General features: G+C 35.6%; 1 protein-coding gene across 1 annotated transcript; it reads right to left on the reverse strand.

The window, feature by feature from the left end:
• Positions 1 to 15,578: 15,578 nt before the first annotated feature.
• LOC136817294 (solute carrier family 25 member 35-like) lies at positions 15,579 to 22,554 on the reverse strand. Its single transcript, XM_067073635.1, has 4 exons — positions 22,371 to 22,554; positions 21,473 to 21,614; positions 16,551 to 16,681; positions 15,579 to 16,311 (listed from the first exon to the last, which is right to left on the reverse strand). The coding sequence occupies exons 1-4, from the start codon at positions 22,482 to 22,484 to the stop codon at positions 15,784 to 15,786; spliced, it is 915 nt and encodes a 304-aa protein (XP_066929736.1). The 5' UTR covers positions 22,485 to 22,554; the 3' UTR covers positions 15,579 to 15,783.
• Positions 22,555 to 22,606: the final 52 nt, after the last annotated feature.

Consider the following 22,606-nt stretch of genomic DNA (forward strand, 5'->3'; position numbering starts at 1 on the left):
GAAGCTATTGCAATGTTAAAAATTAACGTCTCACGCCGCTACATCATCAAAAGAATTTGAGGAAAAATAGACCTAGCGCTTTCGATGCATTTACACCGCTATCGAGTAGTGCCGCCAATTGGGTACCAACAGTAGGGTACCAATTGTCAAAAAACTCCGATCAAAGATTGGTAAAGATTGCTTGGCTGGGATTGAGAAGCTTGGTACAGGGTATATAAAGGTCAGTGGGTACTACATTTATAGATTGGAACTAGATAGAGAACTAAGTTTGCTATGGTCACGAGCTGTATAGATTATGGAGGGATATAAGACAAAGACACTTTCGGGAATCGAACCCGGACCTCCCGCTTGGCGCCACAGTTATTAGGCTACTGCACCATCCTGACCTTATCCTTAGGCCATGTTCACACGTTACTGTTCCGTTTCGTTCCGGTATGATTTTGTTCATATTGGTTTCGAAAAGTTTCTGAGCGAGAAAACGGAGCAGTTCCGTTCCGATGAAAAAAGTGGAGCGAAACCGTTTCTATTTGTTTTGCTTTGTAACGTCTTCTTTTTCGAGGTTCGAATTTTGACGTTCACACTTGTTTCAGAACCGTTTCGGAACGGAACGGAACGGAACCGTAACGTCTGAACATGGTCTTACTCTAAAATCATGTAACAAAATATCAAATCTTACAGTGTGCATTCCACAGGCTTTGATGACCGTTTGGTACAAGTCCTTTTTGTACTCTCTACCAAAGAGTATATTTTGCCGAACCGTTCCGGAATATATCCACGGTTGTTGAGTTGTGAATGCGGTAGACCCTTGTACTTTGATTTCAACTTTCTTGACGTGAAGTTAGTTCATTGCAGCCATCAAGAGTGAAGACTAAAAAGTATAAAAATATTATCATCTATAATGACTTGTTAGAGGTCAATAGACCTGCGAAAAATATTGCTAAAATGTTATGATGATATGCTGATATGAGCCCTCCCCATTTGGGAATGGTACAAAGTAGGAGTTCCTTTCAAGTAGGAATGCATAGCACTGCTGTCCAGATACCTCTGATTCTGTGCACGTTAGATACAGATATCACGATGCATAGCGATGACACCCGAACTACGCGGGAGAGCATATAGCTCGTCGCAGGCGTATAAGGGGATAAGTGACACCAAACACCACAATGTCTGGTATATCACCCACACTCTTGTATCAGAGTATGAGTTGACCCGGGCGAAGGTGTATTCATTTGCCAAGTGAACCGTAGTACTACAGAGGGAATCGAACTCAGACCTCCCAGACGAGAATCCAGAGCGATGACCAACACACCACTACGCCTCAATGACACAAATGACTTGCAATTTATGTTTGTAATAAATTTTCAGCACCTCATTCAAAAATCTTTCCAAAAAGGTTTTTCACAAAAACCACCATTCTAAGTATTTTTTTTTGTCGGTTTAAAGTGACGTCATAAAATTCTAGTGGCCCCTAGAGATTTTCTTAAACTCTACTTATCGATATCACTTAGGTCTTAGCGGAACAAGAGTTTTATGTCCAGTGTTTCGTATTATTTGTTCGTAACTGTATCCGTACTAGCCGTCCCAGCGCCGTCCAAGACGATTCTTTACCATGATAATTAAGCTCGCTTCGCTTGCTGTCATTATTGAAATTAAATGTGTTTCTTACTTGTAAAGAATCGATTTCTTATTTTTTATTTCTTATATGTTGGCACTTTTCAAGGTTTTTTGATACTCAGTTGACATGGCTCTCTACATTGGTTTTTTTTTCAGAGTGGCAGGAGAAAGAAAAATAGAGGACGGCAATAAAGTTTATTCGGTTTTGGTGGCCGGGGAATTATTTCAACAGTTAAATTCCTATCTCCCTCTCGAGAACGATACCACAAAAAGAATTTTTGACTCCAGCTCCCTAGTCTTTCAACTGTAGAAATAAAAAAAATAGAAGCAAAAAACAAATGTATACAGTGACCGACGATCAATTGGCAAAAGATTGTTTTAAGGAAATTAGTTATTGATGAACAGCCTTGAAGCGATTTGAAAATTGGGGAACAGTCGATTTCTTAGGGCTCATGCAAACAGAAAATTAGTGATAAAAACTCAGCTAATGATAAAAGAATGTGTTGCATTCGTTGCGACAAAATCACAACAGAAATAGGTGAATATAGAATTCTCTAAATGTTATAAAGGTTTAGCGCCGGAGGCGGTTTTTGGGAAATTTTCTCATGACAAACAGTTTAGGAACGTACTTACTTATTCTTACTTTTTGAATGTCTGGATAGATTTTCGAGACCGGCGAATTTATTATTCGTAGTATTGAGCCGGCGAAATTTGACGAATTTTTTTCATAAGTTTGCTATATATCTTATTTTACGAATATCATAATTTGAAACCCAAATTATCTGAAATTATTCCATACTTTTGAGACGAAATTTAGAAATATTAGTCGGATGATATATAGATAAAAGACTTGTGAAGAGTAGAACAACAGAGACTTTTGTCCAAGGTATTCCCAAGAGGTATATCATCAAAATTTATTGTTCATTTTCAAACTCAAGTCAAAACTAATGGTTCTTCCAGAAAATTGATAGTTTTCAAGGTTTTCAAGGTTTTCAAGTTTTCAAGGTTTTCAAGGTCCCGTAAACACACTGAAATGAACCACAATTTTTTCTTGTTTATTGAATGGAACAGTGATTAAACATTCTCCTGTATTTTCCAAGGAAAATTATGTACCTCTTGCGTTTTCAAAGGAAAGTTAGATAAAACATATTTCTAGTATTGGGAAACAACCTAACGCAAAATTCATGTATTTTTCAAGGAAAATCGACCAATACAGCAATCTCTTGTATTTTCCAAGGAAAAACTTACATATGTTTCAAGAAAATTGGCAGAAAATTTTTTTTACTACTTTCACCAAGCTGATTTTGTAAGAAAGGTAAAAAATGGAGTTATTATACTGCCATTTTTCAATGTAATAGTAATAGTAGAGGCCACTATGTCTTCCCGTGTGCAGCAGCTTGCACAAAGGGATTTTATGATTTAATATTGTTCCTTGAATGTAGAAGATCAAAATTTGAGAGGTGAGGCTGTACCCGTTCCATACCCGTTGCTATGGAAACTGACGTCATTAATTACTATGGCAACCAAAGTAAAAAGTCGTTAAAATTTGAAGATTTTTGTTCCATTCGAAAGAGCATGAAAAACTGATTGAGAAAAAGGTCACAACCAATCTGAAAATGAATATATCAGAAGATATTAAGGAAATGAGGCAAAATGACGTCAAAGTCATCTAAAAATAGAAATTGTCAAAATTCTGAAACTTTTGTGTTTTTGGAAAGAAGACCCGACAGTGAACATAAAATATTACCTTAACGGCTCTTTTTACACCGGCCCTTATTGGCGTTATTTTTACGCCGGCCAAAACTTTGCAAATTTTAATTAAAAGTGGCGTCAATTTTTGACCATTTTTCTCTATATACAGTAAAGGATTTTAGGTATGATTCGAAGATAAAAAATTATCCATTGGAATTTTCAACAGTTTACCAATGAAAAATGATATTTTAATGTAAATTAAAGCATAATAACCATTCTAACAAATTTATAGTATATACACAATATATACAATATTATATTAATCACGATACAATGATTGAATGAACTCCATCCTTTGAGCGCCTTACGGGTACTAACATTAAATATATTATTTGGAACGAAAAAATCTTCAAAAAAAAAAAATCTTATTCATAAATAATGACATTTAAATTATTACTGACAAAACTGACAAATTTATTTACAAAATTGACGGCGCTAAAAACGAAATACTTTAATTCATTTTGTACGTTTGTTCTGCGTTATGAGAAATCCTTCATTATTCAAATGAAGTTGTACATTAATATCCAAAACGTATTATTTAAAGTTATTTTCGATCATTATTCAATATTTTTGTTATTTTCATTTCATCTTTTTGTGGATGCGATTCAACCGTGCTGATAATTGCTTTCATCCAGAGTTTTAAAGATTTGTCTGTTAAAAGATCTTCTGGATAAACGGTGATTAAGCTATCAGAATAATCGATATCGTCCAAGGAGCAGAACTTTAAATCCGGTAAATCTCGGTCCGAAATTGCCTGGGCTTGGACGACTTCAAAGCCAAGCTTTTGATACAAAGGCATCGCTGATGCATTTTCATCTCCTTTCATCAACACAAAGAACTTTGTACCATCGAGTTGCAATAATTTCTTTTTCAGAAAAACCATCAGTTGAAAAAGTGCATCTGTGTCTTCCTTTATCAAGAAATCACTCAAAAAAATTTCCAAGTTTGATTCAAAATAAATAGTTAAATTTTGAATTGTATTTGGGAAACGGGTATCTGGTAGAAGCGTGTTTGAGTGATATTCAAATCGATTGAAGTTCGGATTTCTAAGCAATCCTAAAAGACTTTGGAAGCAAATAGGAACACCATTATGGTTAAATTTGTCATCCACCGTCGGAAAAGGTCTAGCTTGTGTGTACCGAAGGTGAATATTTTGTCCGCTAGTGATAAGAATGAAACGATGAATTGGTAACCAGGCAAGCTCAGGGAAACGAGCAAATAACTTTTCACTGGTGTAGCTCCTTAAGTAAGTCAAGCACCCGATGATAACAGAAACTTTTGGATTTTTGGAAAGCACTTTCAACTCCATATAAGAACGTAGCGTGTATTTGTATTCTTCATATAAATAAAAGATGATTTCTCTTGAATCGTTATTATTATTATTTATTTCACCGTAGAATTCGTCAACGAAACTGTACATTTCATCTCTTTTGATGGGTTGAAAATTGTGGGAAAGTTTCTCGAAGTCCGATCGAATGTCTTCGACATCATTGATCTCGATGAATTTACGGTTAGCCTGGTCGTACAGTCTTCCTTCGTAACATTGATCTTGTAAAACAGTTTTTATAACCGACACAAGGAAAGGGTATTCATATATATTACTATAAACAAACAAAATTTCCACATCAGTAAAGACGGTCAGCCTTGTCTTTTGAAGACAATATGTTTCTCTGGCTTCTGTTTCTTTGATAACCAGTAACATTAATTGTATAAGGAGGAATATTCTCTTGGACCAAGCTAACCAACTCATTTTGTTTCCTTTGTTTTATAGTTAATTCAATGAAAAAGTGAAAGTAACAATCAATAAGAGACGATATCAAAGCTATCAGTGAGTTGTGAGGTCGTTTCCAAAATGATCAAAATGATTCAGAAACGATAATGATGATTTATGGAATGATCGTTTCCCGAATAAAATATAATTGGAAAGCCCTGCAATACTTTTCTGATAGGTGTCTTTGTAGGGAAATATTACGAAAAATGTTTGTCAGAGAAAAGCGTTTAAGAAATTTAGTTCCCTAGACTTTGACTGGGGTGGGCATTACCTCAAAGTAAAAATTTCAATCGATATTCTCCTTATTGCTCCTAGACTTTTCCAGAGAAATGGGCTCTCCCGGAAAAAAAATTGAATACAGGGGGGTGGAGGATAGTATTAAAATTTTTGGAAATTTACCCCCCCCCCGGACATTGTGAATTTTGAACCCCCGGACAACAGATCTCACCCCCGGACAACAGATCTCACCCCCCGGACAACAGATCTCACCCCTGGACAATCATAAGTTGACCCCACCCTCGAACATTAAAAATTTCCCCTAAACAGAGCAAGTTTGCCCCCAAAACAAGGCAAATTTTGCAGATTTTTCACTACCCCCGGGACAAAATATCCAATATATCCTCAACAAAAAATTTCTAGAAGAGCTCAATGGACATAAACATTAACTTTGCTCTTCCTAAAACGGGTACTGACTAAATAATTAGATATCTAGAAGCCTCAACATCCTTTGAAAGATTACATTTCAATACATAGATACCACTCAGAGAAAGATTGTCATCTAAAACTGTTGGTGAAAACCAATTATTCTAGTGCAATCTTTTGGATTGAACGAATTGTTTCTTCCATGGTCTATATTCATTTAGTCTGGAGATCCATACTCTCTAACCAAAACTTACGCTACATAATAAAAAATCCCATCAGAAGCTCTACTCAGTGAAAGTATGGTATTTATGACCTCTTAGCTAATATTCATTCTGGATCCAGATTTATTTATTTCTCAATTCTTTTTTATCCTTTAACTCGTCACGGAATTAAGGAAACACGTTTTAAACTCATAATAAATGATAAATAGTTCACAAAATTCTTTTTCATTAAAAATAAATCTCCACAAAAAAATTTCGAAAAACTCTCATTCTTATACGTAGGCCATGCAATCTAGCATTGACGTCATTACATGTTTTTTGTTATATCAGAACTTCTAAAATTGTTCAAGCCTTTGAATGTTCTTAACTTTTTTGAGTTTAAAGCCCAAAAATGTTCTTAACATGTTCTCAATTTAGTAATTTTTTGAATATTTTTGATATGTTTTACGAGTATTTTTGTTTGTTTTAGAGTCCGCAAAGCCTTAAAATGCTCTTAACTTGTTCTTAAGATTTCTGCCATCGAAGCATCATGTTCTTACATAGTTTGTTCTTATAAAAAAAGCACGTATTTGATTTTCTTATTCATCAGATGCCGTCTATTGATATTATATACAAACATAATGCTTTGACTGGCATTGCAACACGTTTTAGAAAAGAATCTTTACGAAAAGAAGGAGAACTAATAATCACCATCGCAGTTTTGTTGATTTTAAAGGCTTCTAAGGTGACCGGACGTTTCCCCGACGGACTTTTTTTCTAGTAATAGCATTAACCGAGAGGGGGGTGAGAAGGGTGGGCGGTGGTGGTGGTGGTGGTGGTGGTCGTCGCCGCCCCCAAACATAAAAATTTACCAAAATTGTCAAACTTTTCCCAATAGAATGTTAAGGGGTTGTAGTTTCTGTGACATTTTTCTGGCTACCTTCAACCTTTTAAAGGTCTCCTTTAAGCTGTTTGGCATTTCTTAGACCAAAGTTTTCGCCCGCTGCACCAAGATTACATAGAAAATTTTTATGTTTTCTCCTTCCACGTTTTGCGATCTTACTCTCGTTAACTTTGACCTTTCACCAATGCCTTTTTTAAAGATATTTGGGATTGCTTCGAGCAACGATTTACCTCTACGGTGCATAAGTTACGAGAAAAGATTTTCTCCAATAATTTTCCCTAAAAAAGGCCAAAATTCTCGTCCCCCGAGACGAAAACTCGTGGCTACGCCTCTGTGCAAAGCTTTATAGCATGGGTATATATTATTACATCTCTTGTTGTCAAAGTTTCAACGAAAAAAGTGAAATACTTTACAAACCTTCCCTGAACCAACTGGACCAACCAACATAACGATAGAGTTCTATGGATAAAATAAAAGAATAAATAAAAGTGACTTTAGTAGCATTTTATTCCTATAGCTTACCGATCTGTGGTGTTGATTTGATAAATTACAAATAAGGCTATATAGCGCCAAAAAAGGCTCTATAATAACATTTTCAAAAATTAACAAGATGAGTCGAAAATTTATTATTGAAAAGGTGATCAACTCCCAGTGGATTTTATTGAAATTACTTTCTATTCATAAAAAAATTATTTAATGTCTCAAGGGATATATCACCATGGTAATTGTTTGAATACGAGGCAAGTGATGTTCGTGACGTAATTTATGAAAAGGTCCATTATTTATACATGAAATCATACTAGGGTAGGTAGGGAGTACTAGGGTAGGAGAATGTAAGGTCAGAACCTGAGAAAACTGGCCATAAACAGATAATAAAGTTACCCTTTAGAGAGACAAAGGCGAACAAGTGGCTCTCAGAGAACACTTTCAAGAAATTTTCTAACTTTCTATAGAAAACGAGCAACGTTTACAAATGCTTGTTACGCCTACCTAGTACTTGCGGACTGGAATCATTAAACAAAACGCTAGATTTTGTCTTAGCAAGTGAGTCCATCTTTTGAATATTCGAGAATGTTCTAGAAGTTTCTAACACCGTGTTAACTACTTTCGTTTTCAAAATTTTATTCTGCACCGACTACGAAAGCCTATCTAATAAACGAGGGGGCGCTCCTAAATATGGTACGGGAGTTGGAAAAAATCGACCAATCAACAAACGTGGAAGGCAGGGCGTTTGTCAGACATATGTACTTGAGAGTAGAAAATACTAATCATGCTTACATTTGGGCTAAAATTCAAGTAAACAGAGTACAGGGAAAACTTTCCAGGACCTAATAAAATGGGTATAAAATAGACATAATACTGGTATTTAACAGATAACGAGAATAAATTTAAAAATTTGTATACCTCTCGATCACACTTTAAATCGACACTTTGAAGGATCGGGTCAGCAGCATTCTATAAATGCAAGTGGAAAAGAATATTTCATACAAAGGCAAAACAGGGACAGTGGCCGTATCAAAAACCAGAAAATATTTTTACACAAAAATCAATTATTGCAGGGGAGAGTCTTATTTTCTTACACTGATAAGATTGTACAAGTGGCCGCAATAAAACCATAGTCCATATAAAAAACCCCGGTCTGGCAAGCCTTTTGTTTTTTCCATTGTTTCTTACTTGAATTTGCGTTTGAGAAATTAGTTTGTTTTGCTCGCTTTTTGATCATGTGAAACCAATCCAAAAATGAATACTTGGTAACGTGATCAAAAACTGAGCAAATCAATTTTTATCTTTTGATATTAACAAAGGAAAAACCTAACAAGAAGTTAAAACAATTAACTTCCAGACCAGAGTTTTTTATACGGACTATGATAAAACCAGCTAAACAATGTGACCAAACAATATAGGATTTACCCGATAGTATATAAGCATTTGTCAACATCATTGTGACCTTTCGCTTCCAAGCTGGCACACAACGTTGTCTCAACGTTTATCTAAGGTTCACACCGTCCATATAACGTAAGATGAACGTTGAAACAACGTTGTGTGCCAGCTGGGTTCGGTTAAGAATTTATAGTACAGTTCACTCGCTCTCTAGTTTGATATTCAAGGGACCAAGAATTTTCTTTAACCCTTTGAGTGCCAGGGTCCTTTTTTCTAAGTTTTTTTTTAAAAATTGCTAGTTCAAACTTTAAGGGCTTATATCTTCTGATCTAGAATGAATTAGAAGCTCGTATATAGCTCGTTGGATAGCTTAGAGTCTCCTCTTTCTTTTGGGCGCCTTCGGCGCCGCCCGATTTAGGAAGGGCGTGGTGGGCGGCGGCCAGGGGGGGGTAGGTTAGGGAATTATAGCAGTCAGGCCCGCTGCGCGGACCTGACTGAACTGATGGAAAGGTGCCCAGTGGTAACTTCAAATCTCACTAAGACAGAAAAAGTAAAACAGGGCCAAATTTGGAGTTCTTGGATCACTCGTTGACCAAAAATAGTCAAAAACGGTCGAATCTCAAAAAAAGTGAATTTTTGTCAATTTTTGCATTTTTTTGACTTTTTTCGCTTAAAATCTCGCGGAAAGACTCACTTTGAAATTTTTTGCTTGACATAAGACCTCTACTTCCTACGAGTTCGACCAAAAATAACGATTTCTAATCAAACTGGGCATTACAGGAGGGCTTCGCCTCCTATATAGCCCATGTCGTATATATACGACATCGGCACTTAAAGGGTTAAACAAAGTGAAAAAAAAATTTGAAAATGTGATTTTTTGTGTTTTTCAGCATTTTGAGTGATTTTAGGCCAAAAATTGAAAATTTAAGAAAAAAAATAATTTTTGCAATTTTCTTTACCCTTGATTGCCAGGGCCTTTTTCTAATTTTTTTAAAAATTGCTAGTTCAAACTTAAGGGGCTTATATTCTGATCTAGAATGAATTAGAAGCTCGTATATGCTCGTTGGATAGCTTAGAGTCTCCTCTTCTTTGGGCGCCTTCGGCGCCCGCCCGATTTAGGAAGGGCGTGGTGGCGGCGGCAGGGGGGTAGGTGGGGAATTAAAGCAGTCAGGCCCGCGCGCGGACCTGATGAACGATGGAAAGGTGCCCAGTGGTAAAACTTCAAATCGACTCACTAGAAGACAGAATAAAGTAAAACAGGGCCAAATTTGGAGGTTCTTGGATCACTCGTTGACCAAAAATAGTCAAAAAACGGTCAGAATCTCAAAAAAGTGAATTTTTGTCAATTTTTTGCATTTTTTTGACTTTTTCGCTTAAAATCTCGCTGGAAAGACTCACTTTGAATTTTTTTTGCTTGACCATAAAGGACAATCTAATTCCTACGAGTTCGACCAAAAATAACGATTTCTAAATCAAACTGGGCATTACAGGAGGGCTTCGCCCTCCTATATAGCCCATGTCGTATATATACGACATCGGCACTTAAAGGGTTAAAGTATTTTATATGTATTACAGTTGAGGGGACAAATTCTTTTGATTTGAATTACAGAGAGATTCAAATATAATAGATGTTCGAATTAGAGAGAGTTAACAGTATATTTTAATTTATATAAGTTCAGTCATGCTAAGGAAACTAAGTAATTCGACTTTGCTAAAAACAAAAATAAGATACATATAAATAAGATATAAAAAAATTCTATGGTGTAGTGATTGTTACTCTCGCACAAAATTATTTGTTTGTACGACTAGCAATCCCCATCCTCCTTTGCGTTAATTGCTCTTGCACGTTAAAAACAATTTTGAGTTAAAAATAATAATGACGTATGAGACGCCGAGCGCTATTTGCTGCATAATTTTTTACAAATCTGGACACAACCACTGAAGACCTTTATACACCTTGGACCAAGTTTCTCAATCCTGGCCAAGCAAAATCTTTGATCGGAGTTTTTTGAAAAGTGGTAACCTAATGGCGGAACTACTCAATAGCGGTGAAAATGCATCGAGAGCGCTAGATCTACTTTTCCTAAAATACTTTTGATGTTCTAACATTGCAATAGGCTGCCTGCATCCCCTCTGATTACTTTTGATATATCAAAAACTATTTTAGGGGATGCGTGCAGCCTAACATTGCAATGGCTTCTTCTCAGGTACCAATTCCAAAAAAAACTCAGATCAAAGATGGCGAATGTAGCTTGGTCCAGGGATATAAAGGTCAGTTGACACACCACTTGGTGATTATTAGAAGAAGTTACGTTATCCCATGAAGCTGTAACTTTTTTGAAATGAACTTTCTTTTCTTCAGACCCAGGTTTCTGATTATTTGATGTCGATTGTTGGGATATTTTCTCGCTCGACATTTCATAATACATCAAGATATTCTGTGAAAAAGAATTGTTCCATTGTTACGAGTACAGTTGAATTTCTCTAAATCTCCAGAAAACCAAAAATGTTATTCGAATTAGAGAAGGAGAGTAATTTAAACCACTTGTCAGCTGGGGGCAATATTTTAGTTCGAATTACAGAAAGTTTCGAATAATAGAGATTCGAAATAGAAATTTTAGGAAGTTTGCCAACGCTCATATACATTATTTAGAAAGTTTTTCTTGGACCAAAGGTTTTAGCCTGCGAAGTAGGCTAAAAAGGGCTAAAAACTGGGCATAAAGCCTACTTTGGTGGTCTCTACTTTTTGACTCAAGAAAGATGCTGAGAAATCAGCAAAGTTTAAAGTTCCAAGTATTTTCTTCACATTTTCATCGTCATTAATAATACGCATCTTTGAGCAAAATATCAGAAAAAACTAATGATGAAATCTCGAGAAAATGCTAAAAAACGGTTTTTCTTTCCATTTTCGACCAGAAAAGTATACTTATTGAAAATCGGGCTCGGTCACATTTAAGGTATCAGTGTCCGAAATTTCATGAAGAAATATAAATAACAGCTCGAGAAATTCAAGAGAAACCATTTCCCAGCGATTCTCTGCTGTTCCGAAAGTTGCAGCTACAAAAATCAGTTTTATTGACAATTGAATCATGCTTGATGGTGGGCATTGTTATCAATAGTGTTTTTGTGTGAAAACAAAGAAATATTAGGAAAAAGTCTAATGAAATCTGCAAAAACGGCGATTTCCGGCATATATCCTACATTTTCGGCCAGAAAATTTTTTTTCTTAAATATCCGAATCGGCCACATTTTGGACAATACTAATACGCATCTTTTTGCAAAAAAATCGGGAAAAACTAGTCTAGCAAGCTAGACGACTAATTCAGACAAAGTAGAAATAAAGCAAAAAGTAACGGAGAGAACAATTGTAGTCGTCTAGAAACCTTTGTGCACTAACTCCAAACAAAAGAAGAGTTTCATAATTGCAATTATAATTTTTTCCCGCTCAAAAAAATTTTTGAAAAAAAATGTGTGTGCTTTTGTGTGTTAAAAGTTTTTCCTTTTGAGTTGATTTTGTTTGGAGAGTTTGTTGTTGCTTGATAAATTGTTTTCTCGCTACGCAAGTTTCTGCGTAGCTAGCCGGGGATTCTATAAGGCCGGAACACCGGATTCTTCCAGTCGTTTATAAAAACTAAATCCCGTAACAATAATCGTACTATCATATATATAACGCCTATACTACTTATTATACTACTATTACACGCATTATAAACGACTCCAGTCTAGGAAAAACTAATGATGAAATCTCGAAAAAATACCAAAAAACTGCTTTGCCCGACATATTTCCGGCATTTTAGAACATTCTTTCAAAAATCAGGCTCCGTCACACTGCGTCACATTTTAAGTATTGCTATTTTGCTTATTTTTGCGCATTTTCTGCGCGAAAATAAAAGACGTGCGGAAATGAATGGATACTTAAAGCAGTTATATGACTTTTATAAAGAGCAATCGACCATTGGTCGTAAAAAATGGATCGTGAATCATGATGATTTTTTTATGGATACCCTAAAAGTTCTCAAAAAAACTTAACACCCTTATATTACTCTCGTAATCCAATCATTAGACTACTGCCGTTCATTAAAATCAACTGACGCTCAATTTGTGCTCTAATTGATGATCATGTCTCGGCTGATACCCTAGTCCTGGTCTCATGGAAAAATACCTTAAGGAGCGACATGACTACAAAAGCCGCTTAAATATAGACAATTTTGGTTATTTTAAACATTTTTCAGAATTTTAAAAAGCTCGGGCAAGAATTGAGATTTTAGCATTTCCTCTTTGTTTCTTCGGATTTCATTGGAGTTACGTGGCACAAAAATATTCAAAAATGACTAAATTAAAGGGCAGCTCAACAAATTTGTCATTTTTCAATATTTTCCTAGTTTTTGGTAATATTAAGTATAACAAGCAACATGCTGAATGGACCTACCTGTTGATCAAAATCAGATAAAAATAGGACAAATAGCAAGAGAGTAAGAAAGTGTAGTGAGCAGAGAACAGATTATGAATAGATTACCACGAGTATCACAGCTCAAATTAATATCGACCTGTGAATTATAGTTAAAGTCGTATGACTTATAATCGTAGATACTGGAGTGAATAAAACTAATGAGCAGATCCCGAGAAAAGCTTGTAACAGACGAACGGACAACGGTCAAATTAAAGGACCTCTCGGTAGGTCCAAAAATGAATATGGGGAGTGGAGGATATAACATCTCTTGGAAATATAGCCCGGACATTGTAAACTTTGACCCCCGGACAAGCATACAAGCATCAATTGACCCCCCTGGACATTCAAAATTACCCTCAAACAGAGCAAATTTAGGGATGAGCTGGAGTTTTTACAAGAGACTTCACTAATTGGTAATTTGAAGTAATAGAGATGACACGTTCTTTAGAAAAAGTAACAAAATTGTTTTATTACAGGTTAACGACCAACCAAATCAAACGAGAGCTTGTAAAAACTCCAGCTTGTCCCCAAATTTACCCCCAATCAGAGCAAATTTATCAATGTCAGTTTCAATGCCATCAATATTATTTATCTAATAATAATCAGTCATACCTTTGCATCGAAGCTGTTTCTTTGATGGACAAACGAATGGAACGAAGGTACCATCCGTAAATAATACATGTTCGAATATTCCCAATACACGACATAATTGTATTCTTTGATATTTCATTTGTTATGTTGGATTTTATCATTTCTAAAAAAAGAATGAGTAACAGCTGAAATTGAACAACTTAACCCTTTAAGTGCCGATGTCGTATATATACGACATGGGCTATATAGGAGGGCGAAGCCCTCCTGTAATGCCCAGTTTGTGTTAGAAATCGTTATTTTTGGTCGAACTCGTAGGAATTAGATTGTCCTTTATGGTCAAGCAAAAAAAAATTCAAAAGTGAGTCTTTCCAGCGAAATTTTAAGCAAAAAAGTCAAAAAATTGCAAAAAATTGACAAAAATTCACTTTTTTGAGATTCTGACCGTTTTTTGACTATTTTTGGTCAACGAGAGATCCAAGAACCTCCAAATTTGGCCATGTTTTACTTTATTCTGTCTTCTAGTGAATTGATTTGAAATTTTACCACTGGGCACCTTTCCGTCAGTTCAGTCAGGTCCGCGCAGCGGACCTGACTGCTTTAATTCCCTAACCTACCCCCCCCCCTTGGCCGCCGCCCACCACGCCCTTCCTAAATCGGGTGGCGCCGAAGGCGCCCAAAAGAAAGAAGAGAGAAGCTATCCAACGAGCTATATACGAGCTTCTAATTCCTTCTAGATCAGGAGATATAAGCCCTTAAAGTTTGAACTAGCGATTTTTTAAAAAAAACTTAGAAAAAAGGACCCTGGCACTCAAAGGGTTAAAGAAAAATTGCAAAAATTATTTTTTTTTTTAGATTTCTCAATTTTTGGCCTAAACTCACTCAAAAATGCTGAAAAACACCAAAAAATCACATTTTCAAAATTTTTTTTTCACTTTGTTTAACCCTTTAAGTGCCGATGTCGTATATATACGACATGGGCTATATAGGAGGGCGAAGCCCTCCTGTAATGCCCAGTTGGGTTAGAAATCGTTATTTTTGGTCGAACTCGTAGGAATTAGATTGTCCTTTATGGTCAAGCAAAAAAAAAATTCAAAAGTGAGTCTTTCCAGCGAAATTTTAAGCAAAAAGTCAAAAAATTGCAAAAAATTGACAAAAATTCACTTTTTTGAGATTCTGACCGTTTTTTTTTTGACTATTTTTGGTCAACGAGAGATCCCAAGAAACCTCCAAATTTGGCCATGTTTTACTTTATTCTGTCTTCTAGTGAATTGATTTGAAATTTTACCACTGGGCACCTTTCCGTCAGTTCAGTCAGGTCCGCGCAGCGGGCCTGACTGCTTTAATTCCCTAACCTACCCCCCCCCCTTGGCCGCCGCCCACCACGCCCTTCCTAAATCGGGTGGCGCCGAAGGCGCCCAAAAGAAAGAAGAGACTCTAAGCTATCCAACGAGCTATATACGAGCTTCTAATTCCTTCTAGATCAGGAGATATAAGCCCTTAAAGTTTGAACTAGCGATTTTTTAAAAAAAACTTAGAAAAAAGGACCCTGGCACTCAAAGGGTTAAATAAATACGAGCTTTAACAGTTCGTTGCCTCGCGTTACAAAGCTGATTACACTGATTAGTAAAACGTTCGGTAGAAGTGGTAGATAATGACATATTAATAAAGATCTAAGCAAAATTAATTTAGGAGTTCGTTTATTTTAAAGGCTTTTGAGTTAGAGATTTCACCACTTCAATTTATTCTTAAGCGACATTATAAACTTCTTTGGTCTAATGACACTGGGTAAAGAAAATATTTTCGATCTAAAATTGGTCCTATTTTATGTACAATAACTAAATACTCGTTAAAAAAATAGAGCATTCAAAATAAGCCGAAAGAATATAAATTTAAGAAGTCATGCTACTCGACTATCTAGCCTATACCTATACAAGTGGTTTTCTGTCCTAGAAAATGACGTACAAACATAAAACGTGCATCAAGGTTCCTTCATTAGCATTTGTCGAAATTTATCCCAAATGACAAGACTTAAAATTGTATGCGGTCCCACACGAAAGTAATGCGGACCCAGACCCTTGTAGAATCCAACAAAACCTTCCGTCTTGAAGATCTTACGAAAGACATCAAAGACATTGTTGTACATTAAACCTTTTCCAGTCTCCTTACATACCGGCTGATTATATAACCGTGTAGAAACGACATCAAAAGGCGTCATTACCATGACAACCACGACACTTGCCGACATACTCGACGCGACGGGGATCATGAGGCTTCCTTCTTCGAAAACTTTACTCTTTATGATCTTCTCTTTGCATTTAGAGAAGGCTGTTAGCTGGGAGGCTGACCCAAACGTCACGCGTAACATTGCACCGGAAGCACCGCGCCATAAACCAGTGATACCGTGGTTTTGGAAGATGGTTTTTAGTGTTGATGAGACGCTCTGAATATCGTGTTGTGTACCAACTGCAATCGCTGTGTTTGCTTTGGCTTGAAGTTGCGTTTTGAGCTAGGTAACATAATTAAATGAAAGAAAAAACATGTTTTGGGATATAATGACTTTTGACCTAGTCTGAATCGTAGACCTCCACAATGTCGCAGATAGTAGTCGTTAATGATGTCAGTAGCTTACTTTTTACCTAAAAAGTTCTTTAAAAATAAAGTCACTCATACTTATCAATAAAAATAAAGACATTTTTTAAGCGGGTAAAGTAAATGAGAAAATATCGAATAGTTAGAAAAAATCACCATATATGAAGGACTTGCAACAAAAGCTCCAAGGCAACCAGAGACTGCACCACCAATTAAACATTTGGGTAAACTGAGATTTCCTTCGTCATCTTTCGTCAAGCCAGCATTTGTAATCTGTTGAAAAGTTCCTATGGTAAATTAACAGGAATGCCATTTCATTCAACAATTCTAAAATGGAATCAATATCAGCCATTCTATGTTCCCCAGTTCTCTGAAGCAATGTGAGGTCTATACAAAATTGAGATAGCTTATTCCCCAGATCATTCATTTCCACACATCCCTTTAGAGCTTCAGTTTGGTGGGCAGAAAATAATCAGGTGGTGATGACGTCATCAATGAAGTCAAATTTTCACCAAAGATGCCAATTCATATTTGGCGCACATTTGAAAAATATATAAACTTTTAAAACTTTATGTCTATTGGTTTGTTGGTTCTTTTTCGCATAAAATTCTCATTTCTTGACAGAATGTTTGATTGGTTTGATTTATATATTTAGAAAAATTCAAAAAAAATGTAAAAAAACTTATAATTACCTTAAGGGAAAAAACCTTGCGGTTTTTGCGGATTTAGGCCCAAACCGTAAAATTAAGTTCCCGCAAAATTTTTCAAATGCGAAAAACAAAGGTCGAATAATTCACAGTACGGCTCTAATTTTCTTCCAAGTGAGAAATCCGCAAAATTAAGTTCCCGCAAATATTAAATATTAAGTCTTGAACTGCGAACCGCAAAAATTAGTTCCCGCAAAAAATAGTTCTCTTAAGGTATAAAAATATTAGTCCCTTTTTATGTTTTTTATCTTTATTTTATTTAGTATTTTCAACACTTTCTCTCCTTGAGGTCAGCGTTGAAAATACTAAATAAAATAAAGATGAAACATAAAAAGGGACTAATATTTTTATAATTATACGTTTTTTTACATTTTTTTTGAATTTTTCCAAATATATAAATCAAACCAATCAAACATTCTGTCAAGAAATGAGAATTTTATGCGAAAAAGAACCAACAAACCAATAGACATAAAGTTTAAAAAGCCAAGCAGAAAAACAAAACAGCAATCACATAAACACAAACACCAAAAACCACTCAAAAACCCAACAAATGCAATCTGGAGTCCCCGACTTGCGACAGGCGCAGCGGCTTTAAACATGTTTTAAGGACGTCCAACACTCAGCCTCCCCCAGATTCCATAACCCTGAACCGACCGGCGGTCCAAACAAACTAACAAACATAGAAAAATGAACAAAAACTCGCACACAAATACAAAGAAACAAAAAAGGGGTTAAACAACAGACAAAACAAACAAGTTCAAAAAGACAAGAACAAGACAAACGACAAAAGACAAGTATCAAAAAACACAAATTTTCAACAACAAAGAAAGTAGGCCCAGAACCCGGTTCGACACCTAAAGTCCGAAATGCCGTGCAGCCGTTCGCACAGGAAAGAACGAAATATATATTATATTTATCGACAGATAGAAAATTTTCACACAAAGTCAAAATTCTTGAGTAATTACAATAAGTTTTGGGTGCTTCAAAATTTCAATCCTGTTTTGGAGTCCTTAAACCGTATCAATAAAAAGAAGAATGCTAAGTCTATTTCCACCTTTGACTTCAGTACTCTTTACACAAAGATCCCTCATGACAAACTTATTAAAGAATTGGCAGGGATTATTGACTTTGTTTTTGATGCAGGTGGTTCGAAATATATTGCCATCTCCCAGAACGACAAAGCTTACTGGTCGAGAACTAAACCTAAATCGTCTATTTCCTTTTCAAAAAGTTCTTTGAAAACCGCTGTCAAACATCTGATTAAAAATTGTTTTTTCAAAGCTGGCAATGTTGTCATGTGTCAGGTCATAGGTATCCCAATGGGCATCGATCCAGCGCCATTTTGGGCTAACTTGTTTTATATCAATACGAACATAGATATATGACCCAGTTGATTGAACAAGATAAAGTGAAGGCTCGTCATTTTCATTCAACCAAACGATTCATTGATGATCTCTGTGCTGTAAACGATGGGAACATGTTCGAATCAGTATATAGAGAAATCTATCCAGATGAACTTGAACTCAAAGTTGAACACTCAGGATCTCATGCTTCATCCCTTAACCTTGACATTTCCATCAAAGACGGGGTTTTTGTTTACAAGTTGTTTGACAAGCGCGATGCCTTTCCTTTTTCTCTTGTTCATATGCCTCACATTGACAGTAATATGCCAGAATCCATTTTTTATTCTTCGTTTGTTGGTGAGTTTTTGAGAATAGCTCGATCCACTCTTTTATTTGAAGACTTGAGAGACAAATCCCACATATTTATTCAAAGAATGCGTGCTCAAGGCGCTACAGTTGGTAAACTCAATCTTAGTCTGCGTAGAGTCATTACACGTCACAGTTCTGAATTTTCAAGGTTTCAACTCAGTTTAAATGCAGTCGTTCACCAGCTTTTGGGCTGAGCGGCCACGGGGATAAGAGGCATCGAACCGGGCTATCACCCAACTTTTCAAAAAATTCTCATGCTTTTTTCCATCCTTTCAATCTTCTTCTCCCTTGTCATAGATGGTGGCAGTCTACTTCAAGTGTTTTTTTCTTTATCTTCGAATGTATTATCTGCAACGTTAGTGGCAGAACGGGTCAAAGATGTGGCAACTTTGTCCAGTGGGTAGTACTTCTCTAGCTAGTTTTTTGGTATCCTCGGCAGGTCCGTAGGTTTTATGTTTGAGTTTGTTTTTATACTTTTGCGCGCGTTATAATAATTCAAAGAAACACTTTTATTTTTACGACCTCATCTGTGGTGATGCCTGATCAACATTGCTAGGCCTATCTACAATACCCTGTTTATATCATTAGGGAGGATATTTTCGAAAATGGCCGAAATCCTATGTAGGTTGAAAACTGAAGAACAGAGTTTGTGTTTTCTTTGAATATATTAAATTGATTCATACTGAGTCACTTTTATTTGTGTTTATTTTTACTTTTTCTCGCATTGAGTTGCTTCTTTCCTTTTGGTCGATTTAGATCATGCTGTGCATTTTTGCTTTTTAGATACTTCCGAAGAATACACCATTGTCCCATTTCTGTTTTTCTGTTCCATCAGAATTATGTACAAATAGTTTAGATCTTTTGTCATCATTTGATATCACATACCTAGTTTCCATTTTATGAATATTCATCCTGGGCATGTTGTGTTGTTGTGTCCTCTTGTTGGTATTGTTTTGTCTCTTTTTGTTTATAACATTTTTTGAATAGTTGAAGGTTCAATACTTCTTTGACTATATACCGGGTGCAGCAGAAAAAACTTTGGACGTTTGGCGAGCCACTGAAGTCTTGTTTAGACTCAAAACCACTTTTATTAGAAAGAGGACATGCTAACTTAAATTTTGCGGTATAACTTTTTAAGTTTGGTCAAGTAGTTGTCAAGTTATAAGCTTTTGAATTCAAAATTCACTTTTCGAAAAGTGTAAAAAACACGTAAAAAAAGGTGTATTAAATTTATGCAAATAATGAAACAAGCGATACTTTTATGGACCTACCTGGTTATCAAACTAATCAGTGAACATTGAAACAATGAAACACATAAGACATAACTGGTCAAAATACAAAAAAATAAAGAAAATGAAAGCATATCTATTGAGAGAAACTATCAACACTATTGAAAAAGATTTTTGAAAAAGAAATAAAAAAGCTATTAAGCGCTTTTCTTTATAAAAACCACTATCAGAAAAATGCACAGCTTAATAAATAAGGTTTCCAGAAAACTCAAACCGTCGAACTCTACCGTGACATTTTCTTCTGTTAGAAAAAATAATAATAAAAAAACAATTTGGCTAATAACATTGATATATACTCATAAATAGTGATTCTTATAGATAAAGATTCGTTTTTCAGCCAAAAAAATAATAAGTGTTTACAGAAAACTCAAATCATTAGCCTCCACCGTGACATTTTCATCGTAAAAAAATTAATAAAAATAATAATAATAATATGGCTAAGAACATTGATGTATTCTTATTAAAAGTGGTTCTTATAGATAAAAATACGATTTTTGAGCCAAAAAAATTTTTTTTGCAAAAATCTGCTTGAGCCATCCTTTAACTATGATTGTACCCTACTTTCATGCTAAAAATCAGAAAAAATTAATGATCCAATTTTTCACAAAGTCCAAAAAACCCGTTTTTAAGCCGTTTTTTGGCCCAAATTTGCCTAAAAAAATTTTTTTTAGAAAATCGGGCTCCGTCACATTCGAGGGTTTATGGTCATGCACCTTTGTGCCAAAAATCAGAAAAAACTAATGAGCCAATCTCGAGAAAAGCTGGTAACTAACACACTAACGAACGAACGAACATGGGTTAATTTATAGGACCTCCACCCCACCGGGGTAGGTCCAAAAATAGCTCAGTATTTGACTTATTTAACGACTTTTACGACATAATTAATTGTTAAAATACTTTTAAAAGCAGTTTTCGTTTACAACATAGTCAGTTTTTAGTAAATAGTCAGTTTTTAGAAATATTTGAAAAAAATTCTTATCGAAAACGCTTAAAAATGCTTAATTTAATACCCTTTTATTACGTGTTTTTCACACTTTTCGAAAAGTGAATTTTAACTTCAAAAGCTTATAACTTGACAACTACTTGACCAAACTTAAAAAGTTATACCGCAAAATTTAAGTGTCCTCTTTCTAATAAAAGTGGTTTTGAGTCTAAACAAGACTTTGTTCGGCCTCAGTGGCTCGCCAAACGTCCAAAGTTTTTTCTGCTGCACCCGGTATATATATTTTTTTTTTGGGGGGGGGGGGGCAAGATGCTCGAAGGGTTTACACTGAAATCTGAAAACAAAAACTCCTCAGCTCCCACTCCATAAATCTCTTTCATAGTTTCCAAATTTTCAATCAAAGTGAAAATGATAATGAAGAACTTACCAAGTCTTATACCATTCATAATGAATTGATAAGTCATCCCAAGACCCAGTCCCTTTTGCAATGCAAGTATTCCATCGTTCTTTCCAATAGTGTAAAATGCATGAAAAAAATTTCGGTAGTGTACTTTGTATGTTCCGGAAGCCTGAAAAAAAACAACAAAGGAAGATAAAAAAAGTTTTAAAGGAAGGAAAGAAGAATATGACAGTCAATCTATACACACTTTTTTGTAAGTAAGCAACTCCAATTTTCGGGTCAGCCCTGGGGTTGCTTAGCATTCTAGCTCATTTTCTGAAAGATTTGCTTTGGCCACCCCTTATATTTTACCAAATTTTTGCTAATTGGGTCAAGGGGTATCGTTTGCCATGGTTAGATTATTTAAAAAGCTTTTACTTTACGAGAGAGTGAAAAATTTGGCAAATTTGAGCCCTTAAGAACATAGGTGCTTATAAAAAATGTGTAGCAATATAAGTACTGAAAGAATGTGAAGAATAATGAAAACTGTTGAGAGCAAGTTATGACCATGGCATGGACCAGGGGTTTAGGTACCCCCTAAGAAAATAGGTACCCCCTGAATTTTAGGTACCCCCTAACAACAGACGTTAGTAGGTACCCCCTGTGACTTGAGTATATGTCAAGAAATGAAAAAATTGTATAATTTTACAATTAAAAAGAATAATGATAGTTAGATAAAAGCAAGATAAAATATAGTTCCCAAGCCCCCAGACCTTACTACATAAAAGTTAGATACCCCCAGAGTTCATAGGTACCCCCTGAAATTTAAAAAAAATCCAGCCCCAGCCTTTTTCAGGAAGATTTTGGTTGTAGCCCCCCCTGCGGGCTGGGGGGGGGTCATGCCATGATGACTCAGATAGTAGCTTAAAAAATGAAAGATGTTCACCTGTAGTTCACCTTGGAGTTGCATTCGAGTTTTGACAACTTCTAAAGGATTGCTGAAAACACAAGCACAGCAAGCTGCTAATCCACCAGTCAAACATTCTGCCCAAGCTTGCATTTATTATGATTAGCAGTACTTTTTGTTATTTATTATTATTTTTTCTATTTTTCCTATTATTCTCTAACTTTATGAAATTACAAAAAATGTTATACATACAGTGAAGTGAACTAACCGACTAT

Source organism: Clytia hemisphaerica, unplaced genomic scaffold, assembly GCF_902728285.1.
Source record: "Clytia hemisphaerica strain Z4C2 unplaced genomic scaffold, Clytia hemisphaerica genome assembly, whole genome shotgun sequence".
NCBI classification, from domain to species: domain Eukaryota; kingdom Metazoa; phylum Cnidaria; class Hydrozoa; order Leptothecata; family Clytiidae; genus Clytia; species Clytia hemisphaerica.

Bases quoted from the DNA above. Each gene is read 5' to 3' on its own strand.
- LOC136817294 (XM_067073635.1), bottom strand. From the start codon at position 22,484: ATGCAAGCTTGGGCAGAATGTTTGACTGGTGGATTAGCAGCTTGCTGT. The intron at 21,615-22,370 runs GTGAACATCTTT...GTTTTTTTTCAG, and splicing joins AACTCCAAGGTGAACTACAG to GCTTCCGGAACATACAAAGT. The intron at 16,312-16,550 runs GTGATTTTTTCT...TATGTTACCTAG, and splicing joins TTGCAAGTCCTTCATATATG to CTCAAAACGCAACTTCAAGC.